Source organism: Atractosteus spatula, chromosome 5 (assembly GCF_055471065.1).
Source record: "Atractosteus spatula isolate fAtrSpa1 chromosome 5, fAtrSpa1.hap1, whole genome shotgun sequence".
Taxonomy (NCBI): domain Eukaryota; kingdom Metazoa; phylum Chordata; class Actinopteri; order Semionotiformes; family Lepisosteidae; genus Atractosteus; species Atractosteus spatula.
In genome coordinates, this window is record NC_142710.1 from 53709983 (window position 1) to 53736297 (window position 26315).

At 37.9% G+C, this 26315-nt stretch overlaps 2 protein-coding genes across 4 annotated transcripts in view; one reads left to right on the forward strand and one right to left on the reverse strand.

The window, feature by feature from the left end:
• Positions 1–3543, reverse strand: LOC148835264 (dnaJ homolog subfamily B member 9). 3 transcript variants are annotated; one of them, XM_088915443.1, is made up of 4 exons: positions 3404–3543; positions 2617–2739; positions 1434–1659; positions 1–505 (listed from the first exon to the last, which is right to left on the reverse strand). In XM_088915443.1, exons 3-4 carry the CDS (start codon positions 1654–1656, stop codon positions 90–92), a joined length of 639 nt encoding a protein of 212 aa, XP_088771569.1. In that variant the 5' UTR covers positions 1657–1659; positions 2617–2739; positions 3404–3543; the 3' UTR covers positions 1–89. The 3 variants fall into 3 exon arrangements, with proteins under 3 accessions (XP_088771569.1, XP_088771570.1, XP_088771568.1); XM_088915444.1 differs by lacking the exon at positions 3404–3543 and having other exon boundaries at positions 1434–2098; positions 2657–3394; XM_088915442.1 differs by having other exon boundaries at positions 1434–3431.
• The window catches only part of crbn (cereblon), a 25173-nt gene continuing 2317 nt past the window's right edge, over positions 3460–26315 (forward strand). The window contains exons 1-10 of the mRNA XM_088915441.1: positions 3460–3598; positions 4344–4453; positions 5169–5371; positions 6481–6630; positions 11584–11746; positions 15510–15572; positions 17228–17312; positions 17882–17997; positions 18287–18351; positions 23944–24075. Of these exons, the coding sequence (XP_088771567.1) occupies positions 3526–3598; positions 4344–4453; positions 5169–5371; positions 6481–6630; positions 11584–11746; positions 15510–15572; positions 17228–17312; positions 17882–17997; positions 18287–18351; positions 23944–24075 (1160 nt within the window). The 5' untranslated portion in view covers positions 3460–3525. The remainder of the gene's footprint in view (positions 3599–4343; positions 4454–5168; positions 5372–6480; positions 6631–11583; positions 11747–15509; positions 15573–17227; positions 17313–17881; positions 17998–18286; positions 18352–23943; positions 24076–26315) is intronic.

Below are 26315 nucleotides of genomic sequence, written 5' to 3' on the forward strand. Positions count from 1 at the left end.
GACTGTTAAACATACAGGTGAACAATTTATTAAACAGTGAATTAAATAACAATTCTACCAAGCTAGCAATCTTTAACCCCCTCAATTTGTTAATCGCCTTCACATATCCTCACTGTGCTGCCATCCAATTTTTGATCTATCCAGCAAAAGCTTTCCGGCTCCTGATTGTTGAGAGAAGCATCGTCAAAATACACATTCATGTTCATGTCGTCAAAAGGATCTCGGAAAAGATCGTAGAAATCATGGTGGCCAAACTCGCCATTAAAATAGCTCTGTTCCTCATGCTGCTGTGCATCTACAAATTCTTCCTCGGAGCCCCAGTCTTCTCCTGGCATCTCGTACACTATGTCATCATCAAATTGGAAGCCGCGGAAAAAATCCTCAAAGTTAAAGGTGAAAAACTGCTGGCCGAAGTCAGTTCCATCTCCGTGGTCGGGCTCAAAAGCCTGGTGTCCAAACTCATCGTACTGCCGTCGCCTTTCAGCGTCTGAAAGCACTTCATAGGCTACAAATGAGAAAAAAAAAAGTTGTGATTTTCATGTTCTGCTCAAGCTACCTTACAAATCAGAAGGCACTTAGCACACTGCAAATGTTTAAATCTAAGAAGCATAAAAACACAAATGCCCCCATATCTATCCCTCCAAGTTATTATTTCATCAAAAGACCATTGAAGTCTGAGCTTTTGACGAAAATTTGGTGGATTCCTTATTATATTTTTGGATCTTCTTTCCTGAAGCTTTTAAACAGCAGCTTCACAGCCCACAAAACTGACTAGACTTACAGTACTTCGCAACCATTCAATACTTGAAGCACTGTAATTTTTTAAAGACAGTCTCTTCTTATAGCTCCACAATGAAGGTTTTGTCCACCTTTTCTTCCTGCATATTTGCATCACAAAGTACATATGAATTCAAATAATGGTCATCTTAATGATTAGTACAGAATAAAAGCATTATTTCAGCTCATATGTAAAGACAAAACCAATGTTTTATTCTCACTGGAGTGAGGCCATAGACACCCAGTGCCTCTCAATAATTACTGAAGGTTCACTGTCAGACATTCAGAGTGGGCTTTTATAAGAATGAAATACAAATTGCTTCTGCCATTCTTCCAAATGACTTCTACGTTTGGTAAACATGATAAAGAAGTCAAGGCTTTTCATTTGTATTCATGTTTTTAGGCTTTTCGTGGAACTTGAATTGGAAAACTAATGTTTTGGAAAATTCCATTTCGTCACTCCTCTACTAGTAAATTGCTATTGATTAATGTTGTCATAAGGCAAGTGAATAAAGAGCAGGACAGTGCACTAAAACCTTCTAGTGTAGCTTACTTGACTTCGGCCTGACCTTCTACAATAATGGCAAATCAACAGAAACCAATGATAACTGATGCATAAAGTCATGCCTGCTGTATTAGTTTAGTTAACTCCTTACCTTCAGCAATCGCTCTGAAGTTTACTTCAGCCTCTGGGCTCTTGTTTTTATCAGGGTGGTACTTCACTGCTAGTTTGTGAAAGGCCTTTTTTATCTGTCTGTCTGTGGCAGTCCTGGGGACATCCAGAACCTCATAATAATCCCTCTTTGCATCAGTCAGATCCACAGACAATACCTGGCACAAAACTATAGCCAGGTATACAGTAGGGAAATATTCCTTCATTGCCTAACAAAAAGATTGTGTTTTTAGAGTAAGAATAAAAAAAGAGCATTGCATTTCTAGAAATGATCCTCAATGAGAAGGACATACAGGTACATTCAGGATTTTAGCTACTGTAAGCGTTTCGTGAACGTTAACCAGTTGTCAAATTCTTGACTTAGCAGTAAATGGATGAATTAATACTGCAGTTTTTGCGTGTCGTTTAATAAAAGTTGCCTTATTAAGAGACTCGTCACCGCAACCTCGCACAGTACGTCCACAAAAGGAGTAAACCTAGTGTCAGAACTGACCTTATTTATGCAAACCATTCATGTCAAATTGCAAAAAATGAAACAAAAAAACAACAAAATGAAATTACTAGGAACAAGGATGTTTTAAGCTAAAAAATAACAATGTTTAGGTTTCCTTTGTTAAAAATGTACTTTCCACCTTTTTCTCTTGTATACTGTAAAAGAAGAAAAACAAACAAAACTTTAAATTCCGTACATATTGTTCTCAAATGATCTACTATGTATTTTCGAAGGGGTCTGGGAGCAAAAGAACTTAGCTTTCAGACTTCTGATATCACAAATGAGTAGAAGCGAATGTTAAGAAAATCAAATTGGTGTAGCGCCAGTACAAAAATTAGAAATGGTTAGGGGGACAGCACTGGTTCGACCCTTAATTGATGTTCTCGAGTGAGTATTAGTTTGTTTGGAGAAAAGGAAGAAATCAATCTTGGAAAATAAAGCAACGTTGCGGGTTTCACATTCCGTCCAATGCGTCTCTGCCGGAGACGAAGCAGCACTTCACAGAAAACAGCTGCAAAATGTCAACACGCGTGGGTTAAGTCACGTCACCGTAGCAAGCAACATTTTTCTCCAAAGCTAATAACTTCAACTGACAGCGCATGCGGCAGTAAAAGAACACGAGGACAAGTTTGTCAAACCTGATTGGCATTTTATGAAAATAACAATTATTTACCTGAATAGTTGTTCTAAACGTGGAAGATATCGGTACTCACAACTTAATTCCAATCGTCCTAAACTGCATCCACTTTCAAACAGGACCCTCGTAATCTTCAGTGATGATTCTGACACCAAAGGCCTGCGTGTGCAAAAAGGAAGATTCTTATTTAATGCTTACAAGCCCATGTGATAAAATAATTTTCACGCAATTCTGGAAAAAAAAGCACCATAGCGACTGTTTTCAGTATCGGGTTGACCTGGAAGTGCAATTACAGATTTAAGAGTGCTAATAATTCCTTAAAGTAAAAGTCTCCCGTCGCTTTTATCCCTCCACTTGTTTGGATTTTTTATGGACTCAAACTAAAGAGAGAAAATGCATTCCTTCCAAAAGAAATAATAAACAGCTGAACCTAAGTCCGTTTGATATACATTAAGATTGATGTTCCCTCCCTTCTCCAAGTTGCAGTTGACGCATTGTGCATAATTCCAGGTCACAGTTATATGATGTGTTATCTTAAAACCCCTTTTGAATTTTAGCTGAAATTGTGTTCTGCCGTTTTTGCAGTCTTTGATATCTACAGTATCTGATTTGCAAGTCCCCGTCTTTACATGAATCATGCTTTTAAGACCCAATATACTTTTTAGTGAGCTATATGGCTAAAAATCAGAATTAGTCCGTAAAGGAAGTTATGAAACCAAATATCCTAGCCAGTTTATGAATTTACATCGCAGTCAAATATTCATTTTGGAGCACTTTGCGAAAACAACTGCTCTCTGGGCAAAGCTGTTGACACGAAATTTACCGCCGCCAGCGCCACTAGATGTCTCTGTTCAGTGCGAAGAAGCTCGTCGTACATTTTATAGTCTTGGCGTGTTAACCTCAGTTGTTGAGCTGCCGGGGTGCACCTTAGTGTAAACAGAGACTATGGCTGACGAGGAGGGAGGGGGAGACCGGAATATCAACAACAACATGGGAAACCAGTTAGAGCTTTTACCGGGTAAAAATCGGGGGTTATACATGTTTCAGCTGATTGCCCTAAGCTTCCTGTGAGTTAGCAAAAGGTTGAAAAACGTGCAGCAGCTATATGCGTCATAATTGCCTAATTTCGCTTTCACTTTGCACGAGGCCATTCTCATGACATGTTACAGTAAATATGAAGTGTTGCAGTGTAGATATGAGCTAAAAAAAAAATTTTTACAGTAACATACTGCACCTGGCTTACGGTATTGACTCGTGCACATAAAACAATTACCTCTGCACAAAGCCATGCCATTTTTGTCAAGTCATGGTATATCGTCAGGCTGTTACAATAATTATTGCTCAAAAATTTAAATATAGGGTGTTTATAATTAGCTGTAACAAACTGACATTTGACTGTTTCTAGCTGTCCTTGTGTGTACGGGAAATAATTAAATCAAAGACCTATCAAAAGGTTTGGTCTTGCACAATACAGAATATTACAGTAAAATCTGTAATCGTGTGCATTATGTCTTATAACCAATGTAAGTTAAACACCCTTGTCTACCTCGTGTAACTGTAACACACAGTATTAAAACGAAGTAATGCATTTCTGTATTGATTAGATTTTAATGTTTGCCTAGAAAGTAGATCCTAAAGTGACTGGCATAACAATCCTTACAATGACCAATATCAAATTAGCTGAAATTCTGAGAAACAAGATAATAGTGTTAAAGGTATTATTGAGTATGAGCGATATTTTAGTTCATTTTTTTTGTGTTTAGAAAATGAAGAGGAAGATGAAGCTGAGATGGAAACTGAAGATCATGACGGTGATGGAGCAGCAAAACCAAACATTATCAACTTTGACCCCAGTCTCCCAACTTCACATGCTGTAGGTGTCATACCAAATATAATGGAATCTTACCACACTGCTTCACAGATCCTTACTCATTAGCTCATGCCTTAGAAGAGCCTGGTTACTCAACATACTGCTCTTGCAGTATGTGAAATGTTTCTGGATGAGCTTGATGAATCCGTAAATGGGAGGTGTTTCACAAGAAAGGAGATGGGATGGACCTAAATGTACTATAACAATTGACAGGGAAAATGCCTATAGGCAGTGTCTGATGAGATAGATGATTCTCAATTTTCTGCTTTTGCTTTTTGTGCTTTCTGGATTCGAAGAAAGTTTTTTTGTTCTTGTGTGAAGCAAGACCTAGTGTGAACGTAGTACGCCCAGTATGCTTTCACTTATCTTTTCAGTGCTAGTTTTGAGTTGCTATAATTCACAGTCCCCATGGCATGAGGGGTGAACTGAGATCTCTATTGTCTTTCATGTAGGTACAGTATATTAAGATAATTGGAGGTTGGAGGTTATAGGCAAAAATCCAATCTTTTTGAAGGGATAATGATCGGTAACATTCCTACAAAAATGAAGGAGTTTTCATCACTAATATTGATCAGAAAACACTTGTGAAGAGAAGCTAGAAAGGGAAAACAGGACAAGCAACAGCAATCAGGTTGGGTTGAAATTTAGGAGGGCTAAATCTTCCACCAGGAGTGTAATGCTGGCAGGAGATTGAAGGTGTCTGTCCACTGGCTTGCAGTACCTGGGCATGGATATGGAGGAGTTCCATGGGCGGACAGTGCACGATGAGGACAGCTGCCAGATGATCCCAGTGTTGCCTCACACAGCAGTCATGCTCATCCCTGGACAGACCCTGCCTCTGCAGCTGTTCAGGGCTCAGGAGGTCAGCCTGATGAGGAACCTTATCCAGAAGGACAGGACCTTCGCTGTGCTCGCTTACAGGTACAGTTGGCCCAGTGCAATGATCTCTTCCCTCTGGCACAATGCAGCATGGTTCTACTGTCTTCTTGCTGAGACATCACAGCCGCGGGAGTTTCCTGGAAATTAAGACATTTTAAAGCGTATCTGGAATATGATAGCCTGGCAGGTTTTTTTTTAGACAAAATGATTAATCGGGGTGGCACAGTGAAGTGGTAGTTAGCATTGCAGTCTCGCAATGGGGCCCTAGATTTAATTCTGGACCTGGGGTGCTATCTGCATGGAGTTTGTATAGTATGTTCAACTGGTAGGTTAATTAGCTTCTGGGAAATTGTTTTGAGTGTGTGCATGTTTGGTTCTGTGTGTCTGCCCTGTGATGGACTGACGAACCATTTAGGGTCTGCCTGGCTTCCCTTGCTTGCTGGGATAGGCTCTGACTTCCCTGCAACCCTGTATTGGTTAAAGAGGTTAGAAATGAATGGATGATTCCATTGTAATATTTACTGTATGATTGTACTGTGCATTACTTTTAATATCCTGTAACATCACATATTTTCCCACCACCAGTAGATGCTCACAACTTTAGCAGAGTGGGCAGGGCAACTTAATTCCACTGTTCATTTCAAGGCGGGGACTAAACAGATATGTGCAGTACAGACTTCAAAGTATCAAATGGATCATTCCTGGAAAATCAAGGATGAATGTTTATATTGTTAAGCTCAGTTGACCTGAGGGTTAACTTTTAATGCTAAAAGCAAGCAACAGGCATTCATCTAGGGCATTTTTACATGGCCTTTGAATCTCATCAAAATTTATAAAATTATGTGACCCGTCATGCTCATTTGGTTCTGATTAACTTACATCATCCATACTGGTCATACTGGAATAAACACTTGCCCTGATCCTAACCCTAGTCAGACTACACCAGGAAGACCACTAGGAAAGGACATTCATAGCTAACAGGTCTATGCAGGTCTCTGGGAGGTGGGAGGAAACTAAAGTGCCTGGCAAAAACCTATGTGAATGGCAAAAGCAAAGGATCCACCACGCACAAAACAGTGTTAGTGTCAAAGAGGTCTTGTAGCTGCTGTTGGATAAACTGGAGTAACAGTGTGTGTTCTCTCGTGTCTCAGTGATGCAGGGGACAGACAGGCAGAGTTCGGCACGACAGCAGAGATCTATGCATATCGAGAGGAGCAGGAGTATGGCATCGAAACTGTCAAGGTGAAGGCAGTGGGAAGACAGCGGTTCAAAGTGCATGAGATCAGAACACAGGCTGATGGGTAAGATGAGATCACTTTATTGGCCATATACAATTTCTTGTATTAGGAATTTATCTTTTCGCATACCCCAACTTGCTCTCCATGAGACATACTGACAGAGAGAGAAGCTTGGGGTCAGAGCCCATGGTCAGCCATTTATAAGGCGCATTTATAACCCCTGGAGCAGTTGGGATTAAGGGCCTTGCTCAGGGGTCCAACGGAGTAGGATTCCTCTGCCAGCCGTGGGATACGAACCGGCAACCTTCCAGGCACAGGCGCAGAACCTTAGTCACATAGAGCCACAGCACGGCCCGGGTAAGGACTGTAATGGTGGAGTCAGTCCCTCAGGGAGAGACTCTGACAGCAGGGAGGTTCCCATGCATTACTGATTAACCACCATGCGGTTCAAACAAGTCACTTGTGTTTGTAGCCACACATGAAAGTGGTTCGTCACTTTCATGTCATTTCACATTAACATTCACATTGGCCCGAATGTTAGAGCAGATCTTTTAAAAGTGTTGCCCTTGATAGAGAACAGCTGTCAAATAAAATAATATGCTGTACACAGTGAATATAGAGGCCAGAAATAATCCACAACAGCAACGTTTCTAGATTCAAGGACTTTCAATCTGTTTTTTTCTTAGCCTTTTTTCTCTTATGCTCATTGAGTTTTGCATCATTACTTCCTGTCTCTCCTGTTTTAGTTAAATGCTTTATAATTGGGGAAATTGTGTATCCAAATGATGAAACGATTCTTTAATCTTTTGTTTGTGATTTGTGTAGTTATTTTTTGATGTACGGTATAGTGGTATTTGGAGACACTGCACTGTACATAAAAGGCAACATTACACGTAAATTCATGAATGTAATTTTCGGTGTGTAAACGCTTAATGCCTAAATTTCACTCGATGTGCAAGAAAACTGTGGTTAAGCACAAGCCTACTTATTTGCAATAGGTGCTATTTCAGCTATAAGTTCTGTTACTTGAAGATACATTTGATGTCTTAAGGTATTGAAACAATTTCTTATTTCAAGTTTTGGTTACTTAAGAAATTGGTTCCTATAGTACATTTATGAAGTCGTACTGTAGTTTACCATTAGGTGGCACAAGACCCCTAAATTTGTATTCGGAGTACATGTTTCCATAGAGTTGAGTGCTTCAAGGCACAAAGCATGTAAGTTCAAACAGAAAGCAGAGCATGTGGTCCCACACAAAGGAGTGGTGTTTCTATGTCTGTGGGGGGCAGTTCCTGTTATCATTGTATGCTAGGCAGACAAAGAGAAGTGTCCTTGATTTCACTGTGGGTAAACTCAGAAAATTCGAAATTAATTAAATGATAAGTTTGCCTCCAATTAATCCACTGAGGATATTGGACCTTGTATGGATACAAGGAGATTTTAGAGTTTTTCAGTGTGTTGTATTTTAAGAAGAAGACTTAACATACTTTCCCTTTGAAAGTATTTTATCTAAAAGTTATTTGTGATGCATTCAGAATTTACAATGTTTGACCAGCTGGATTCGTTTGCGTATTTGAAGCACTACCATAGGACCAGTGTGTGTATCATGTTCGGGCAGCATGGAGTAGCGGATAGGACTTTGGGCTCCTAATTGGAGGGTCATGGGTTCATTTCTTAAGTGGGATGTCTCTGTTGTACCCTTGAGCAAGGTACTTTATTCCAATTGCTCCAGTACTCACATGAGTGACTTGCTGTATAAATAGGTCTACAGGTTATCATTGCAAATAAAAAATTGTCCTTAATTGAGTCGCCTTGCTATTTAAAGATTAAATACACCTATTATATCTGAAATTAAACAAAGGTAATTTGCATTTATCTTGCCATCAGCCGGTGTTTCTTTAGTGAAAGTAATGAATGTGTTGCCAGTCCATTCTGAATTCATTTCCTCAGAAACGCTTGCCAAATATTCGTGGATAGCTGACAAAAAAGCCTCATTGTTTGTGTCACAGATTTATCTGGCTTCATTATGTGTTCACTTATGAAATGCAATTTGACTTTTATCTTTCGGGATCTGAAATTATACCTACAGCTTGTTATAAAAAAGCTATATAATGCTTATAGAGCTAAATGTTAAAAATGCAACCAATACAGCCTTTCATCTTGAGTAAAATCGCACTCTGTGCTACATTTGTGTGCTTGATGTTAATCAGCTTCTATATGAGGAGATCCAGTCACAGAACTGAAGATGAACTTTTTTATTTTTATGTAAATTGCTGGAGTGTGGGAACTCACAGAATAAATGAGAAGTTTTGGTTTTGGGATTATTAGCTCTGGATTTTTCTTTGCAGTTTTTTTTCTGATATTTGATTAAGTGTTAGAATATTTGAGCTTTGATTAATTATATCCAGTTTAGAAAATGGGTATGCATAATTTGTAATTTGGCAAAACTGGACATAATTGGAAGGGTGTGAATACTTTTGCAAGGCACCGGTTAACCATTTTTTTTTTCAGTTTCTTCCTGGACTATCTTAAGATGCAGGGCTGAAAGACAGCCTTGTGCCATGTGCAAAACTAGGATGAATACGTTATGTAACATCTTGGCAATGTTTTTCACACACTTGAGGATTATCTACCTGAAAACCTGTACCTCAACGTGACACCAGTTTTTTTGTGTGTGGATCTTGGGGGAATTGGGGGGAGCTGGAAAAACTGCTTGTTAGATAAGGCCAGAATGTTCAGATGTATACTTCATTTTCTAGCAGTTATTCAATCAACTTTAAAAATTCAAGAGTGAATGTCTAGACGTCATTATGTATTATTAGAGACTTATTCTCTGCTTTGTGTTCTTGCGAGATGCACACGTTTTCTTGTGTTGTTATAATTCTTTAAGTAGACTTTTTACCTGTATAACATGTCATATGGATTTTTGCACCGCACGAGGAGTTATCTAACATTTCTTTCATGCACAGTTTCTGGTTCAGATTTTGCATTCCAAGTGTAAAGTTGTACCTTTACCACTGTATACAGTGTATATATATGAATGTGATAGGTTTCAGTGGTGTTCAAATTGCTTTGGACAGTTCATACGCTTACTTGATGATTAGGAACTCATACCTAATAATCTGCTAGCCCTTTGCAAGCAGCAAGAACAATTTAATCAGGATGTGGCCTGTATTTCACAAGGTCTCAAAATATTTTGAAATATTTGCAGCCCAGTGTTAACCCATTCTTCTAGTACAGTTGTCTTCAGTTGGGATTGTGGTGAGGATAGTGGTGTGTGGGTCTGAATTGTGGTTCAGTTCAGTTTTTCAAGATTGATATCTGGGGATTTTTAAGGTCAGGAAAGGTAAAGGATAAATACAGGCTGTGTTGTGCTCCTAAAAACCAACCTGCCACTCTGAGACTTTTTTTCAGCATGGAATAAACCTATTACTTGTTCCTTTGCAGTATAAGAAACCTAGTTTTTGTTTTCTTTCAAAAATGATGAAAACATATAACTATGAATAGTTAATGTGAGATTTAAAAAAATGATGAAACTGGGGCTCAATTCTGACTGTGTGTGTCATAATTATCTGTCATATAATGGTAATCAAAGGAGAATTGTAGGTATCAGGTTTGCTTTTGTTCACTACATGCTTGTGTGAGTAAAAGAGTAAAAAATGCTCTTCCTCAACAAAAGATTTTTGAAATAAGCTTTTATATACATGAAAAGAACAGATTTGATTTATTCATACACCTAAAAAATGGATGACTTGAATACTGCTTATTTTTAAGTGTGTAAGAGCCAGTTTCTTTTTTTATTTGTTGTGGGCTGAAATGTTTTTACTGTGCAGTTAGGTCTGCATCGCTTAACATTGTTCAGATGGTCTAATCTAACTTTTTGTAATTAGTTGGCACACTGACAGTCGGTGATGAATTGGGAATACTCAATGAGTGTGCTCGTACTAATCTATGAAGCACATGTTCCTGTACTTTTGTAACCTTAGTAAAGACTTTTTAGTTTAGGTGAACATGCTTAATGTGAACATGCTTATGTGTCTCTCAGACCCAACCCCCATCCTTCACCTTCATGTAGCCATTTTGGGCTGAGACTGGCAGGGTTATGTAGTTGGTGGAGCCACCAGGTGCTTGTCCCAGGCCTGGCTCCAGAGATGGGTCCTAGTGTCCCTATTCTGAGCAGATTTCTCTTAGTTTTTACTGAAACCATCAGAGGTGTCTAGTTTGGATCGTTCTTTGTAAAGCCCCATACCTTAGACCAATTTGCCAAGGGTAACCCTACCAGAAGAGTAAGCTCCCAACAACATAGCTCGAAGGCTCCTTGTTTCCCACCTGGGGGAGCAAGCACTTAGACAATGCATGAATGTGTAATGTCATTCATTTTAGAATTAGGCTATCTGGAAACAGTAAAGTCATATGTGAACAGACCCTTCAAAAGGATACCTAACCAGGTCAGTCACGACAGCCTAACTGTTTATAAAGCTTTTATACATAGTTATTATTTCATGCATTTCTCTAATGAATTCACCAACTGTGACTTTTTTACTGAGAGAATGAAAGATACAAGGACTGTAGGTTTTTATCTCTGTAAAGAAAAAAAGAAATTTGGCTCATCAGTACATGTACAGTACCATAGCAGATTTAACATAGTACTTTTGCATATGAACTGTGGATTGACTTTGTTTGCTATGGTTTCCTTTATTTTTTAAATAGAATAGATCATAGGAGTACTGTGATATAACGTAAAGGAATATATATTTTTTGTACACAGTTATTTACTCATGATCCTGGGTGGTACATTAATACAAATACAAAAAGGTAAAATAATTTGCAGAACAATTTAGACATTTTAAAGTGAAATAAATGTAGTGTAAAATCACAGTAAAGGTGTGAACACTGGTTCCTTAAGGGCATGTGGTCACTTGGTCATTGTGTGTCTTTGGAGATCTTGAGCTGTTTCTGTGTGTTCCTCACTACAAGCAGCCATGGACACTGAAACATGCCTGATGTGTTTCTCAGGATCAGACAGGCGAAGGTGCAGATACTCCCTGAGAGAGTCCTCCCTCCCACCCTGTGTGCAGTCCAGCTCAACTCCCAGTCCAGACTCCACATGCACACCGCATCCAGACCGCCTGCCAAGCAGTGCAGACAGGTGCAGCGCTGGTGGGACAAGTACCAAAAGGTGGGTCCTGTAGTAGTTTTATACTGTTTTGTGCTTGCACCTAAAGCTTGCTCTAATGCACTGAGCCTCTTTCCAGGCCACCTTTAAACAGGTTGACCTGTACGAGGGAGTCGCACAGTCGTGCTTGGCACCTAGCGCTTTACCTACCCAAACGTTTTTCACTTAACAGTCAAAATTATTATGCAACCTCAACTTTATTCTTATCCAAGCCCATCTCTGGTCTGCTGGGGGAAAAAAATAAGCGTTTGTTCTTAAGCACAAGGACCAAAGACTGTTTTGCAGCTAGTGCGTCAATTTAGCCATTGCACTCAAATAAATTAAATCTTTCGTCTGGACACAAACCACTGGTGTTGCGTTGTCCATAGCAACTGTGCTCCTGGAGCAGGCCTCCATTGAAGCCACAGCTGGCATATGAAAATTACAGATAATGGACTTATTTTCTTGCAGAAGTGTACTTCAGTGATTTAGCTGTTGGCAAGAAACACGTGTCATGGATGTATCACATTTAGAAAGCTGTTGTCTCGGTGTGGAAGAATTGTCTTTTAAGTGCAGTATCCTTCTTCCTAAACATTTTTTGGAATTGGAATTAATGAAGGTCTTACATAATTTGTGGTTGTTAAGATGTTGCCAGGTTTGAGAGGAAAGTGTGGGAGTGTGTAGTAGGAAGAATATTACTGTTGCTAAAAATGGACTGAATTCAGTAGTCGGCTACCTTAATAGTTCAATAGTTCATCAGTACTATTGATACTACAGTACTACAGTTACAAATAATCCACCAAAACAGGATTTGTGTGCAGTATGCCTTTTGCATATATATATATTTAATGTAACATTTATTCATAAAAGTTGATATTTTTTGCTTCATATCTTAAGATAATACGATAATATATTATATATATTATATTATATGAATATAAATATAATCTTAAAAATGCATCATAACTGAAATGAATAAACATTTTAATGTGAAAATACCCTAAAACAGGCCAACAGCAGTAGCAGAGTCCACTGATTTATATTTGACCTCTGATCTCAATTACCTAATTGAACTAATTATCTGGAGAAAGAATCCAGCTTTAAGGGTTAGTCAATTTCAGTAAAACGTGACTCGGGCAATTAAGACATGGAGTTAGCTATGCTTTCTCTGAAATGTTATGGGAGTAATTAGAAGAACTTCAGTGGAGACGTCCAGCTAAGGCTTCTAGCAAGGATAACAGGAGACTCCTTTTGAGCCACATTTGAACCTCAGTGTTTGGCAGATTACAGCTATACATTCCATATTGCATGCTTAGGGGTTGAGTAGCTCACTTCTCAGGAGCAGTCTTTTCCCTCTGCCATTAAATGCTTCTAAACAATTTGCACAAGATTTAAATGCACACGTCTAAATACTTGGCCACTGAGAAGTAACGGTGAGGAAGATTTTATTTTTCATGCAGTTAGAAAACATTTTCTTGTACTGATGACATTTTTGTTTGTCAGTGCTTGCTGCCTCTCAGTCCTTGTTGTGCATTACATCCTGATATTTTTCTAGTACTCTTATCTGATTGTCACCCTGTTGCTTACACATTTCATTTGGTTCCACGGAACCAGTACATTTTGATGCTTTATTACAACAGAATGAGGCCTTCTTGAAGCATCACGCTTGGGGAAATCTCTCACCTGGCATCCCACCTGAGCTGTTTTGCGGTGTGTGATCCTTTTAATACCAAACTGTAACCTTTACATTTCATACTTGATGTTTTTTTACAGAAGAAAAATGAGCTCTAACCTTGCTTCTTAGTGAAGACAGACCCATTAAAATGTTCTAGCCATAAGGTGACACTGCTGTTAAACGCAAAAAAACATTAACATAAAACTATTTGCCAATACATTTTCTTAGCAGATGGAGAAATCCATGTGTCTAAAACTACATCATGTTTTTTAAAAGGCCGACTGCTTCTGATAACTCATAAGGCGCCACTTCCAAATTCTGGGTTCAAGCCTCACCAGCTAGCTTCTTATACATCATTTTCTTTTAAATTTGATCATCTGGAATAGGAATAGACTATCTGTGAGCTTGGTTTTGGTCATTCATTTATCAATATGAATCACAAACTATACAGTACTAGTGGACGAGTTTGACTATTGCAGGCCCCGGTGGAAATAATCTCATCTGCCCCCTTCTCCTGACATCTCACACCAGAGGCACCATAATAAAATAATCTGCTCACTCATTTCAAAATTAATACTGCAATCTTGAGTAATGTGTCTTTGGATTGCCCAGGAGGGTTATAGTAACCCTTTATATATGATATATTGCCTCACATGTGTTATATTTTCATAGTTAAATTCTCTTTATTGTTAACCTGTTTGATAACCTTGGTAGACTGGGTAGGACAGACTCCCTTCCTTTTCCAGTCTACAAACCTATTGGACATTTGGATCAGTGTTCAAATGCTTTTTATTGTTTTCCGAACTTGTTTAATTATGTGTTTTCCCCATTTCGGGATTTTTGGGTGAGATCTCTTTTTATGCCTGTTTTTTGTTTTCAGTTTTTCCATATTTCTTTTTAAAAATGGATTAATAAAGGCTTTCTGTTCTTTGGGATTTTCATGTTTATTTTAGAATAACCTGACATGTTAATAAAACTTTAGATTAATAATTCATTTGATGCATGCCAAAGCAGAGACTAAATATAACTGATGGTTATCTATCTTAGGAAGCACTGTTCTGTGCCTTTTCATTTAAAGCTGAGATGAATTTTAATTAAATTCAGACTGATTAGTTATATCATGTGTAGCATTAATTTATGCTCTTGGGGATTTATTTTGAAGATATTCACACAGAAGGGAATATAGTGAAATATTAATTTATTGAGAAAGTCACTTCTGTTATTAAAGGTCTTGCAAAGCACGGGGATGAGTTTGTTCACATTAGATAAAGAAGACAAGAGGGCTCAGCACCCATGTTTGGAGAGCATATGCAGACCGAACTCATTAAGGCTTTTTTCAGACAAGAGGGATGTGAAAAGACTGATTCTCATATTACAGTGCCTTTAGGATCCAGATGTTCCCCAAGTGGTGTAACAAAAATGCGGCACTAGTTTTCCATCAAAATCAAATCTCTCCATCTGGAGAGAGAAGAAATGGCCAGTCTCTCTTCCTACTGGGATGTGTGGGGGAGAATAATAATTCACTGGTGGGCTGAAAGAATGAAACAGAGGAACACACGTACAGTAAATGGTACAGGTATTGTACTGTAAATGCCCTTCGGACTCATTTTGAGTTTAGGAATTTAAAGTTGTGTGATTTTGCATAACTTTGCCATTTCCTCAGTTTACATAGGTGATTTTCCTCCCTCTCTTTAGTGATTGCTTAGTCTGTCTTGTGTATTGAAAACCTACTGGTAAGATAATGTAACTACCAGTAGAGGTGTGGTACTTTCATGTAAAAACGGTGATAGGATGAGACTTCCTTTTAGCCTAATTTGTCACAGGGTCTCAAGCTTCTTCCTCCCTTAGTTGTCAGATTTTGTCAGGGAAGGAAGTGACAAGGTTTGTGTCTCAAGCTGATTTTACCAACCTATGGATTCTTTGAATCCTTAAAGTGCAATCAGAAGCAAGAGAAACCTAGACCTACTTCTGACATTTAAAATGCCAGCTTACTCTTTGCAGGGAGAAATATCTTCGACTGCTGTTCGAAGGTTCTGATCCACCTGCTCTAGGTATCGTGAATAATTTTTGTTAGTGTTAGTTCTTTTTTTAAAATCTGTTTTTTTTTTTCAGAGAAAGTTTCACTGTGCAAATATGACATCTTGGCCTGCCTGGGTGTATTCCTTGTATGACTCGGTAAGTACAGGTATTTGACAATTCTGAGAAATCAAATGCTTTTTCAGAAATGACTGAAATGGAATCAGATAGCATCAGTTCGTAGTAGTCATCACAGTCACAACTGGTACGATCTGATTCTCTCACCAAATTTGGAAAATGTGGAAACCTGTTTATAATTTATAGCTCCTGTTTTTAAGTGGCTTCACAAAGTTATTTGGGGGGGATATCTGATTGTAATGGAGCTTACAATACATATGGGAATATTATTTTCTGTTTAAAGCATTTTTAGAAAAAAAAACTAAAGATTTTTGTGTTTTAACATCTTTTCTGCCATTCAGAGATAGTACAGTTTACAGAATAATATACTTGTAAATAATCTGTAAATAATGCATTTCATAGATCTTTTTAAGCATGCTTTTGTTTAAGTCCTTTCTCCAGAAAGGAATTAAAAAGTGTACAAACACCTGTAACAGCTGTATGGTCATGCTCTCCCTACACTTACCAAGGGTATTCTTTCAGTTGCATGAAGAAGTGTGTACTGAGGGTCAAGAATGTGTTTTGGGTGGACTGTATTGTTTGTTTCTAATAGGCTGAGCAGCATTGGTCAGTAGGAAGTGTGCAAAGTAAGATTGCCGTTCTCTGTTGTATTTGCTTCTGAGTAGAAGTGAATACATGCACATGGGGTTTACTATTTTAAAACAAGAGGATGCTTTAGTAGTTAATCTCACAGTAAAGCAGTGTGTAGTCTGGAGGAGGAACAGCAGGAAGTAGCAGATGTTCTTTATTATCTGATCATTTGAATGATTTATTTTTTGTGGTCGTGCTGCATGGCATAGCGTCTGTAATAGCAAATGCGTGCATTTCAGGGATTCGTCAAAGAAAGGACATGAGATTACACCTCTTTTATTATTTTATTTCTGAGTAATAGTAGAACCTAGAAATGTTTTCCGTATGGTACAGTCATGAGAGGCACTATGCTAATATCCAGAGGCTCAGTGGAATTCTGAGAATGTGTCCTTATAATCTCTTCAGGGGATCTCAAGCCATGCTGCTTGTCTCCCACTGATTCTACCGAGTTTTTTCATCAGAGAAATTGTTCTCTACAGGTCAAATTATTGATGCTAATGGAGCTCCACATATGCAAGAAAGTGATCGTTCCGACCTGTAAAACATTTGCCTTCTGAGTTGTAGCAAAATTGATTATTCAATCCTATTTAATGCCACCATGCCTAACTGAATGAAAAATCAACTTAATTATTAGCTTGACCGTTTTTCACATGCAAGGTATAGCCCCCCCCCCCAAAAGGGATAGAACGTGGAATTCTATCCCTTTTACCAATTAACCAATACTTACCTTATTCACTTCTAGTGTGGATGTTTACAAGCATTAACTGATTAATCATCTAGTGGCAGGTCTTTTGTAATATCAGTCTTTTCTGACACTGAGCCTGTCACAAACATTCTACAGAATATATTTACTTACTACACAGATATTTACATAAAGTATACAGACTGTTGTGTAGAATGACAGACTAATCATATGTATGAAGTTCTAACTGTCAGTATGCAAAGCATGCCCTGTAGATGCTTTTCTTGGAGGGGGGAAAGGGGACATTTTAAAATGTGAAGTTTTACCTTTAACTTTCTATTTAGTTTCACGTTTTTCTCATCAGGAAATTCTGATGGATAGAGTGAAGAGACAGCTACATGAGTGGGATGAAAATCTGAAAGATGAGTCTCTTCCATCAAACGCTATAGGTACTACTCTCCTGTCTTCCTTCCTACAGTTTTTTCTCACCCCTTTGTCGACTACATTATGTCCTTGTGCTTTTGCAAGGGGAAATATCACGTTCTTCATGTCTGTGGCTACAATTCTTATTTTCAATTTGGTTTCTTTTCAGTAATGATTTATTTGGCAAATACTCTGTATGGCCCAAATAATGAAGAACCCACAGTCCCGTCAATGGACACTCAGTGGTGGGTAATATCCAGATGTCTTATGAAGCATGAGACATACAGTACTTCCTCAACCTTCCCTAGCCAGAGCAATCTCCAAATCGAAATCCTGTTGAGTGCCGATAGAAGGTGCAGTTCCTAATCCTCACACCTTTATCCTCATCACAGTTACAACTGCAGGGGATCCTGCTCAACTGACAGTCATGGAACTGGGACGCAAATATTTCAGAACCTCTGAGCTGTGCTTGCTACTTACAGGGGCAGTAACTATAGTTATTTAGTGGGTGTTCCTAACATTTTGGCCTGTGTGTCTTATCATTGGCGTTGTGTCATCTCCAGTGCCAGTCTTTCAGGAATCTCTCTTTGCTTAGATTTCTCTTACAGAGTGGCAGCTTGCCTGCCCATTGACGATGCCCTGCGTATACAGCTACTCAAAATAGGCAGTGCCATCCAGAGACTACGCTGTGAACTGGACATAATGGACAGGGTAAGAATGCAAAATCTTGATCTGGTTATGAAGGGGACTCTGGGCTTGAGTATTTTTGGCTGTTTTTTTTCCAATGGAGATCATCTTATAATGGTATGAAAGTCCTTCAAAATGAAGTGCACCAACAATCTATACAATCTGTATGTATTATTAAGCTTGTCGGTGCATTACCAATATATATTAATAATACATAGCATATATTAATACAGCTGAATATAATGTAATTAACATTAGTTTCAAGGTTTGTCTCTTAATTCTCAATTATTTTTTTGCTTTCTTGTATCCACAGTGCACATCGCTTTGTTGTAAGCAATGTCATGACACAGAGATAACTACAAAAAATGAAATTTTTAGGTAAGTTTGAAGGGCATGTGACAGTTTTCCCCTGTAAAAAACAATGGAGATCCTTTTATGTGATTCCTTTTTAGTTCTTTTCTGGACAGTTGTGTTCCTTCAACAGGTGTACTGGTGTAGCAATCAGAATGGTTTGTCTGTATTGTCCAAATTATGCATTTTGAAAGCAGTTCCACAAATGCAGCATATGTGAGGTTTATGTACTGTAGTACTGGGGATAGCAGTAACCTGTGGATCTTTTACAGGGGAAAAAAATGTCAGTATGCAAAACGTCACAGCCTTGTATACTGCACTATTCTTGATTTTACATAAATATCTACTGAATTAGTGGATATGTATCATAGTGTGAAATTGATTAGACTCATAAGTGGCAGATTTTGGGTTCACCTCATTACAGACACTCCACCCTTGGGTGAGATGCTTTATGCAGTTTCTCTAGTCCACCCAGATGTATATGGCAACAGAATTACTGAGGGGTAATCCCTGTGATGTACCACTATCTCCAGGGGAGAGTTACGTGATCTCTCTCCACATAACACAGTGGAATCCAGGATGGGCTCTAGCCTCATGAGCCACTGTGGCTGTGGTAACCATTTGCCTGCCTACCTTCTGAACTGAAGTGTAAGCTCTGGAGGGGTGCCTGTAGACCAGTTGGTCATATCCAACTTGAAAAAATCTTGCCACTGTCACCATATACATTTTGCCACAAGTGTGGATCATTGCCTGAGGGTGTCTGAGCAATTTAGTTGGGACAAACTTAAGAACATAAAAGAGGCGTTATAAATGAGTGTGGACACTGGGCTAGACTAGCCCGTTTGGTAATTAATAGTTAATTGGTTCAAGGACTGTATCCAGCCATTTCTTGAAAGAAGCCAGGGTACTGGCTTCAACAGTTTACTCGCTCCTCCCTCCAGGAGGGTAAAGAAGTAACTCGTGTTCTAGGTTTTAAATGCACTTCCACAGAATTTCCACTTGTACCTTCTGGCTCTTGTTTCACTGTACATTCTGAAGAAATCTGAGATCACCTTGTAGTCTTCTCTATTCACAAATAAAAATGTTTACAGTCACATTTAAATGTAATTTACATTCATTGGAATCTTCAAATGTGCGATAATTCAAGGTAAACTGCAGATGAGCAACCAATATGAAGTGCTGTTGTGACTAATCCATCGCCTTTACCAATGAAATCTAATGGAATCATTGTCAGTTGTTCCTTGAGGCTTCATAAAAATATCAATGAACTGAAAGGAGGAATCTTTCGTGAGGAAGAATGGTCTAAAATTCCTTCTAACTGTTGTGCAAGTCTCATCAGCAGCTACAGGAAACGTTTGGTGGAGGTTATTACTGCTAAAGGAGGTTCTAGCAATTACTAAATACAAGAGTTCACATACTTTTTCAAGCCTGGACTGTGAATGTTTAAACGATGTGTTCAGTACTGACAAGAAGAATTGTTTGTGTGTTATTAGTTTAAGCAGATTGTGTTTGTCTATTATTGTGACTTTGTTGAAGATCAGACCACATTTTTATGAGTAATTAATGCAGAAATCCAGGTAATCCCAAAGGGTTCACAAACTTTTTCTTGCAACTGTACTTTCAGGATGAGCTTAGCTTAAAAAATGTCTAACATTTCAGTAGAACACTATCTCTGCATAAAGAAGGAAGAGCACTGCATGAAAGTGTTAGAACAACCTAGCAAACTATCTGAGTGTTTTGCACAGCAGTGTGTGTCTGAAAGCAGCAGATTGAGTGGTGTTTATTTGTTGGTCTTTTGCTAGACGGTAGCAAGTAGACACTTTGGAGCCAGAGCCTCAGATGCACTTTGTTTTAGTTTTGTAAAACCCAAAGCCTCAAGCAAAGGGGAGAACTCAACTGTTGAAGGGAGATGCCATAGAAAATCACGCATCCAAGCCCATAGAGTTATATATAAATGTGACAGAAACAACAACAAGTTACTGGAAACAGCAGTACTATAATACTGTAGGAGCTACAGAATCCTTGCTTACAGAGTGATGGATTACTGGGTATCACAAGTTGGAGGGACAGTCATCACCACAAAGGTGGTGGGATAGCAGTTTATATAAAAATGGTGTAAAAGCAGAAGAATTTACAAGAGTTAGTTTTTATGAATCTTCATAACTCAAACAAGATAAAAGCTCAAGGGGTATAGTGTTAGGTGTCTGCTACAGACCACCTATCTTTGATACTAAAATTGTGCTTTAGTATAGTGTGCTGTTAGATCTACATGTAGCAAAGACGCAAGAGATTTTTTTCCTTTTGTATGCTGGGAAAATCCTGCAGTTGAAATTGTTTGTACAGGCTTTCTTACCCAGAATGATCTGTTGTTTTCAGGTGACCCAGATAGACAGAAAAATGTAAATTAGAAGGTAGAAGTAAGAAAAATGTATTTGCTTATTAAATGCTTATTTCAAACCAAGATGGACAGAATATAAAGAAAAATTGGTTTTAAATGCAGACTGTATCAGAATGAAACAGAGCCTAGTTAGATTGACATCAATTAGATTGGAAATTAATAGATATGCAAACTTGCACCTCAGAAATGTGCTACAAAGTTTGACTAATAAACTCTAATCCTCAATCTTAAAGCTGCTGGAATCCAAGTATAGGCACATGGATAAAAACAATGGATAAAAAGGAAATAGGCAACTGACGAGGAGTGTTACTTCAGCCTCTGTGAGATTGATAGTGGGGTACCTCAAGGATCAGTTTAGGTTCAGTGCTTCTCCTGATCTGTATGAATAATCTGTTCTCTAGAACAGATTAAACCTGTCAAATTCTTGATGATACACAAATAGGTGGCATTTCAAATAGTTAACAACTCCACAAGCAATACAGGAGGACCTAGAATGAATCCAGGAATGAATAGACCAGGTAAGACATGCCAGGAGCGAGAACGTGAAATTAAAATATCAGAGGGGAATACTGGACTTGGAAGAAGCAACATATGAGTTGAGGATTGTAGTACTTAAATTCATTACTTTGACTTGACAGTTTGAAGAAGCAATAAGATTGACATGGAAATGCTTGGTTATATTGTTCAGTGTATAGAACTGAAGTCCAGGGATGTTACGTTAAAACTGAGCCTGTAACCAGTGCCTTGGACTTGTGGATGAGGCTGGCTCTGGGTTTCCATTTAAAAAGAACTGATAAAATACCTGAAACATTCATCTATTAGAAACCAAACATGCAAGCTGGGCAAAATGGCTCCCTTTCATTTGTAACCATGCTTATTTTTTATGAAGCCCTGGACCTTGATAATAAAATAAATCTCAAAGATCCACAAGTATGTGTAGGTTTACAACAATAACAAATGTACTGTATACAAAAATGGTTTGATATCCATTGCTGTTGTTTAAGAATGTCAATGGTTACAATGCTTTGTAATTCAGGAAGAGCTTCAAGATACTGCACTATATACAGTACCATATTTTGGATTTTTCTTTTGATTTGAAAATCTAGGCATCCACAATGTTTTTCATGAAAGTAAAAAGAAACATTTTAATTTTCAAACTAAGACTGTTATTCAGAATGAAATGATTACCAGCTGCCCACTGTTCTTTCAAGAGAAAATAGCAAAAGACATTACAAGCACGATTTAGAGTAATTATGTAATATGAGCAAGTTCCTGGGGAACAAAGGCGAAAGAAAATGTTTAATGAGATAAAACCAAATGAGCGACAAATGCTTAATGGAAAATGATAGGTGAAGTGGCGGCCTCCGTACCATTGTTCCATGCAGAGTATCTTATGATGCTCTGAGATTTCCTGAGATGCCTGTCTTTAAAGTAATAGTACAAAGAATTCCTGCTTGTATGAGGAAAACATATTTTCCTTATGTGTATGTGGAGCACCTGTTGGGTATATTTTTTAGAAGTATATACTGTACATAGAAATAACAAAAAAGTACCAAGTAACATCTTAATTAAAGTAAATGATGGGGTGAAAGTTTATGTTACTGAATTTGCTCATTAATGAGATGCTGTTACATGTATGTGGGTGTGAGTTCTGACTTTTGTTGACAGCAATAGAAAGGCTTTGATTTTGTTTTGTCACTATACAAATTATTAAGTCACTCAGGTCAGACAATGTTAGTTTTGTGTTACTGTTAGGCTGGATATTGGAAGTGTATTTCTTTTGGGAAATTGTCTCTGCTGTGACCTATAGTATGTTAAACATGAATAGGAGGAGTACAGTAGTCCTTGTGTCTGCAAAATATTTTCAGGTTGCTACTTGACAATGGACAGTTGCTGGGTAGTTGTTTGAACAGAACTGAGGATTGTAAAGCAATTGAAGGAAAACCACGGTTTAGAGTTTCTCTGAGAACATGTACAGTTGGACCCAAAAGAAAGTGAAGATGCTTTCCGCAATATTCCAAAACAAAACAGGGGTAGAGACTCCTTAAATTATATATCTGGGGGCCATATGCTGCAATACAGACATCACCAATGAATCATCCTAACACTTTTAAAGATGGATACAATGGAGGTAGTCGGTAATAGAACCTCAGACATATCTGGATTTCTAGAGAAAATTTAACATTCAGCAGATATTGAGTTACCCGCTGGTGGAAGATTTCTGCCTCATTTTTCTGAAGATTGCAGTGCACAATAATTTATGTGGTTTGCCATTATTACCAGCAGAGGACTTCAAAGTCCATCATGTATCAGAAAACCTGTTGGTTCATATAACTTCACATGCTGTATCTGTTTATTTGTTGATTACATGTTCAGGCAACAGTGTGTTAAGTGTCTCTTAAGTATTATTTTTTTCTGAAAAATGCCAGTATCCTTATACTCTGACGAAGTGTTTGTAAACTTATTTACCTATTTTACCCTAACCCAAAAACAGTAAGTCAGTGAACGCTCATCTTGAAAATGTATTTCTATACGTGTTTTTATATGAAAACTGTTCAGAATATAAGGGTTCCTTATCATTTTAATGAAGTTTTTTCATGATCTGAGGAGCAACAGAAAAGCAATGTTTATGAGACAGGTGAATGGGAAACATTATCTACCTTGCCCTCAAGATGTTACCTCATTGATTATTTTTATTTAGACATAATAAAATCTAAATTGCTCTAAACAGCCACACAGTGGAAGGTGAAAACATTTAGTGGTAGAAATCATTTTTTAAGGTTATTAGGTCTCAGATGCATTATTATCCAACTCTTTTGATCACTAAATCATCATGCTGTGTCAATAAATGTGAACTATATGCTGTTTTCATTTTTTCCTAAAGGACTGTTATGATGTTTTTTTTCTTGTATTGTGTAGAAATGTTTGAAAAGGCTGTTCTTAGAATGTGAATTCTATTGCATTGTGCTTTGTTTATTTGAAATGTATAACTCCACACTCCACTTACGTTTGTCAGAGCCTGGGAGGATTTCGGAGGGGTAGTTGGCAGACACTTTTATGTATTTACTGCTAAGAAAACTGCAGGTGGGAATTTTGTGTAGCACAAAGCATAATCCATATCTAGGGGACTTCAGTGCCCTAAGGTTTGGGATTTGTAAAAGCCCTATATTGGATTTCCCACCAATATAAAATGTTCTGATTTTTCTTCTTTACTCTTCCAGCTTGTCTTTGTGTGGACCCATGGCTGCCTATGTCAATCCCCATGGATATGTTCACGAGACCCTGACAGTGTACAAGGCAAACAACCTCAACCTGACAGGCAGGCCGTCGACTTTGCACAGCTGGTTCCCAGGGTAAATTAAGTGTTTTACTTGACTGTTTGACCAAGTGTCAGAGGCAAAGGAGGCCCTGGATTGCTGAAGGAAGTCCAAAACAAATACATTGTTCCCTGTAATGTCTGCCCTCCTGCTACATCCTCTGTGTGAGTTGCACCCAAATCAGATAACTTTACCTTCCATCGAACATAAAACAGTGTGACCCAGTAAACCCAGATTTGTAGCCTTTCGCATCAGCCAGCTTGACTCTAGAACTGATACATGTCACCAGTGAAATGAGTTCAGTAATTTGTGATGAGAGACCAGAGGCCATCTGTGCATTTCACAGATTGAACTGCATGGTCTCTAAGACCACGTGGGATGTCTGAGTGATGAAGGCAATTGAAGTAAGGAGTAAGGTTAATTTGCAGAGAATTTAAGAGAATATTATGTGACATAAAAGCTGCTTTTGGCCAACAGTTTCTTTATCATGTTTTTGGATCCACTGTTTACAGACATCTTACACATAATATTTTGAAAATATGAAATTTAAGAGCCCTGTACCAAATGTATAGGTGTAGAAATATAAATGAAACAGCTAGATCCAAGCCAGTTGCTTAAGAGTCCTGTTTTGCTTATTCACTTTCAATAAGATGTAAAATTAATAGTAAAGAACAGATCGCACTGCACACTGAATTCTTCCCCCATAACTGTTGTGTTTGATGTAAGCAGGAGCTAAGGGCCACTGAAAATTTATGAACTTATGAAATATCTGTGGTATTCCGCAGCCTACAGGATAGTGAGGCCTGTGTTCTGCTTCAGTCTTTGAAATCTGTCTCCATTATCTTGTATTTTGTGCTTTTCAACACACATTAACTTCGGCTGTACTTGTTGTATTTGTTGTTGTGTTGTATTGTAGTTGTATTATGTAAAGCAATTACAGAAGTCACTATGTCTTATGATCTATTACATTGGATAAGCTTACAAAGAATTATTTTAATATTTCTTGTAAGGTACAGTATAATCACTTGTAGAAGTTTTGTCTATATCACTATATAAGCCCTATTTTTCTGTCACATCGTTTCATTGCAGTGTATTTTTATGAGTCATTAAAATGAGTTACTCTTGTTAATGGGATTTTTAGTGTGTTGGATGTGTTTAGTGTGTATCTACCTTATCAGGTAAAGTCTAGTAAATCCACATTGTTTGTAGGGTATATGTGGGGCTCAATTTTCCCAATTGGCATAGTGTCTACTTCATTGTAAATGAACCATAAAGGCAGTTTGCCCATAATTGGGACTATGGTGTTTTGAGTTTGTAACCTACAGTTTAAGATAAGAGTCCTTCAAAAAAAGCAAGGTGGAAAGTGCAGTCTTCTATTTCAGATTTCAGCCTGTTTAATTGTTTCGTTTCCAAAATCTAAGCATTCTTGTTAATATTCTAAAGTCATGAATAAGGGTACTTTAAGTAATAGTGGGTTATATGTCCATCAGTTAGATTGTTTCAAGACAGATTTTGCTTACATTTAGGAAAATAGTAATAAAAAATGTTTTCAAACTAGTTTGTATTTCCTGTGGTCCATGGTGTTTCTACAAATTGAATAATTATATGTTGCATCTGATAGGGGAAATCTTGAATTCTGAAGATATTGCAAATGAGTCTAATAGAAAGCTGATAAAACCTGTTTCAAATCTTCAAAGCAGATACCTTGGCCAACCCATGAACTTCAGTATTTGACAAAACAGAGTTGTTCAAAGTCTTAAATTGTGATCTCTCCACTTGATCTCTGTTCTGTCAGTTCAGATTAGCTTGTTCTGCAGTTTTTATTCCAGTGAAAATATGAATTTATTTTTGGTACTTAAAAGTGTGCTGTAGAATTTTTTCTTGTTTCAGACTTAGGTAATTAAATATTATGGTACAGTACACGTACTGTGTGAAGTATTCAAGTTGTCTGTTTTAAAACAAGAGGCCTTAGTCAGATTAACAACTCATCAGGCCTTAAGAAAAGAGCACAGCTGGTTGGAGCCATACTATTTGTTTCTTTTACTAATTTTTACTCGAAAGGATTCCTAACAGAGAGCAGCTGATAGATAGCATATCCTGTGACTCTCTTATGTTTAGCCTCGAGACACAAATGGGAATTATGACTTTGCCTGAATTAGGCCAAGACTGAGAAGAGCTACAAAATAAAACGTTTTTTAGACAAAAAGTGGCAGGATTTTCTATGGTTGAGAAAATGCAAAGCTTGTAGGAAAGACGTTTATTCCTTCCAGGAAGAA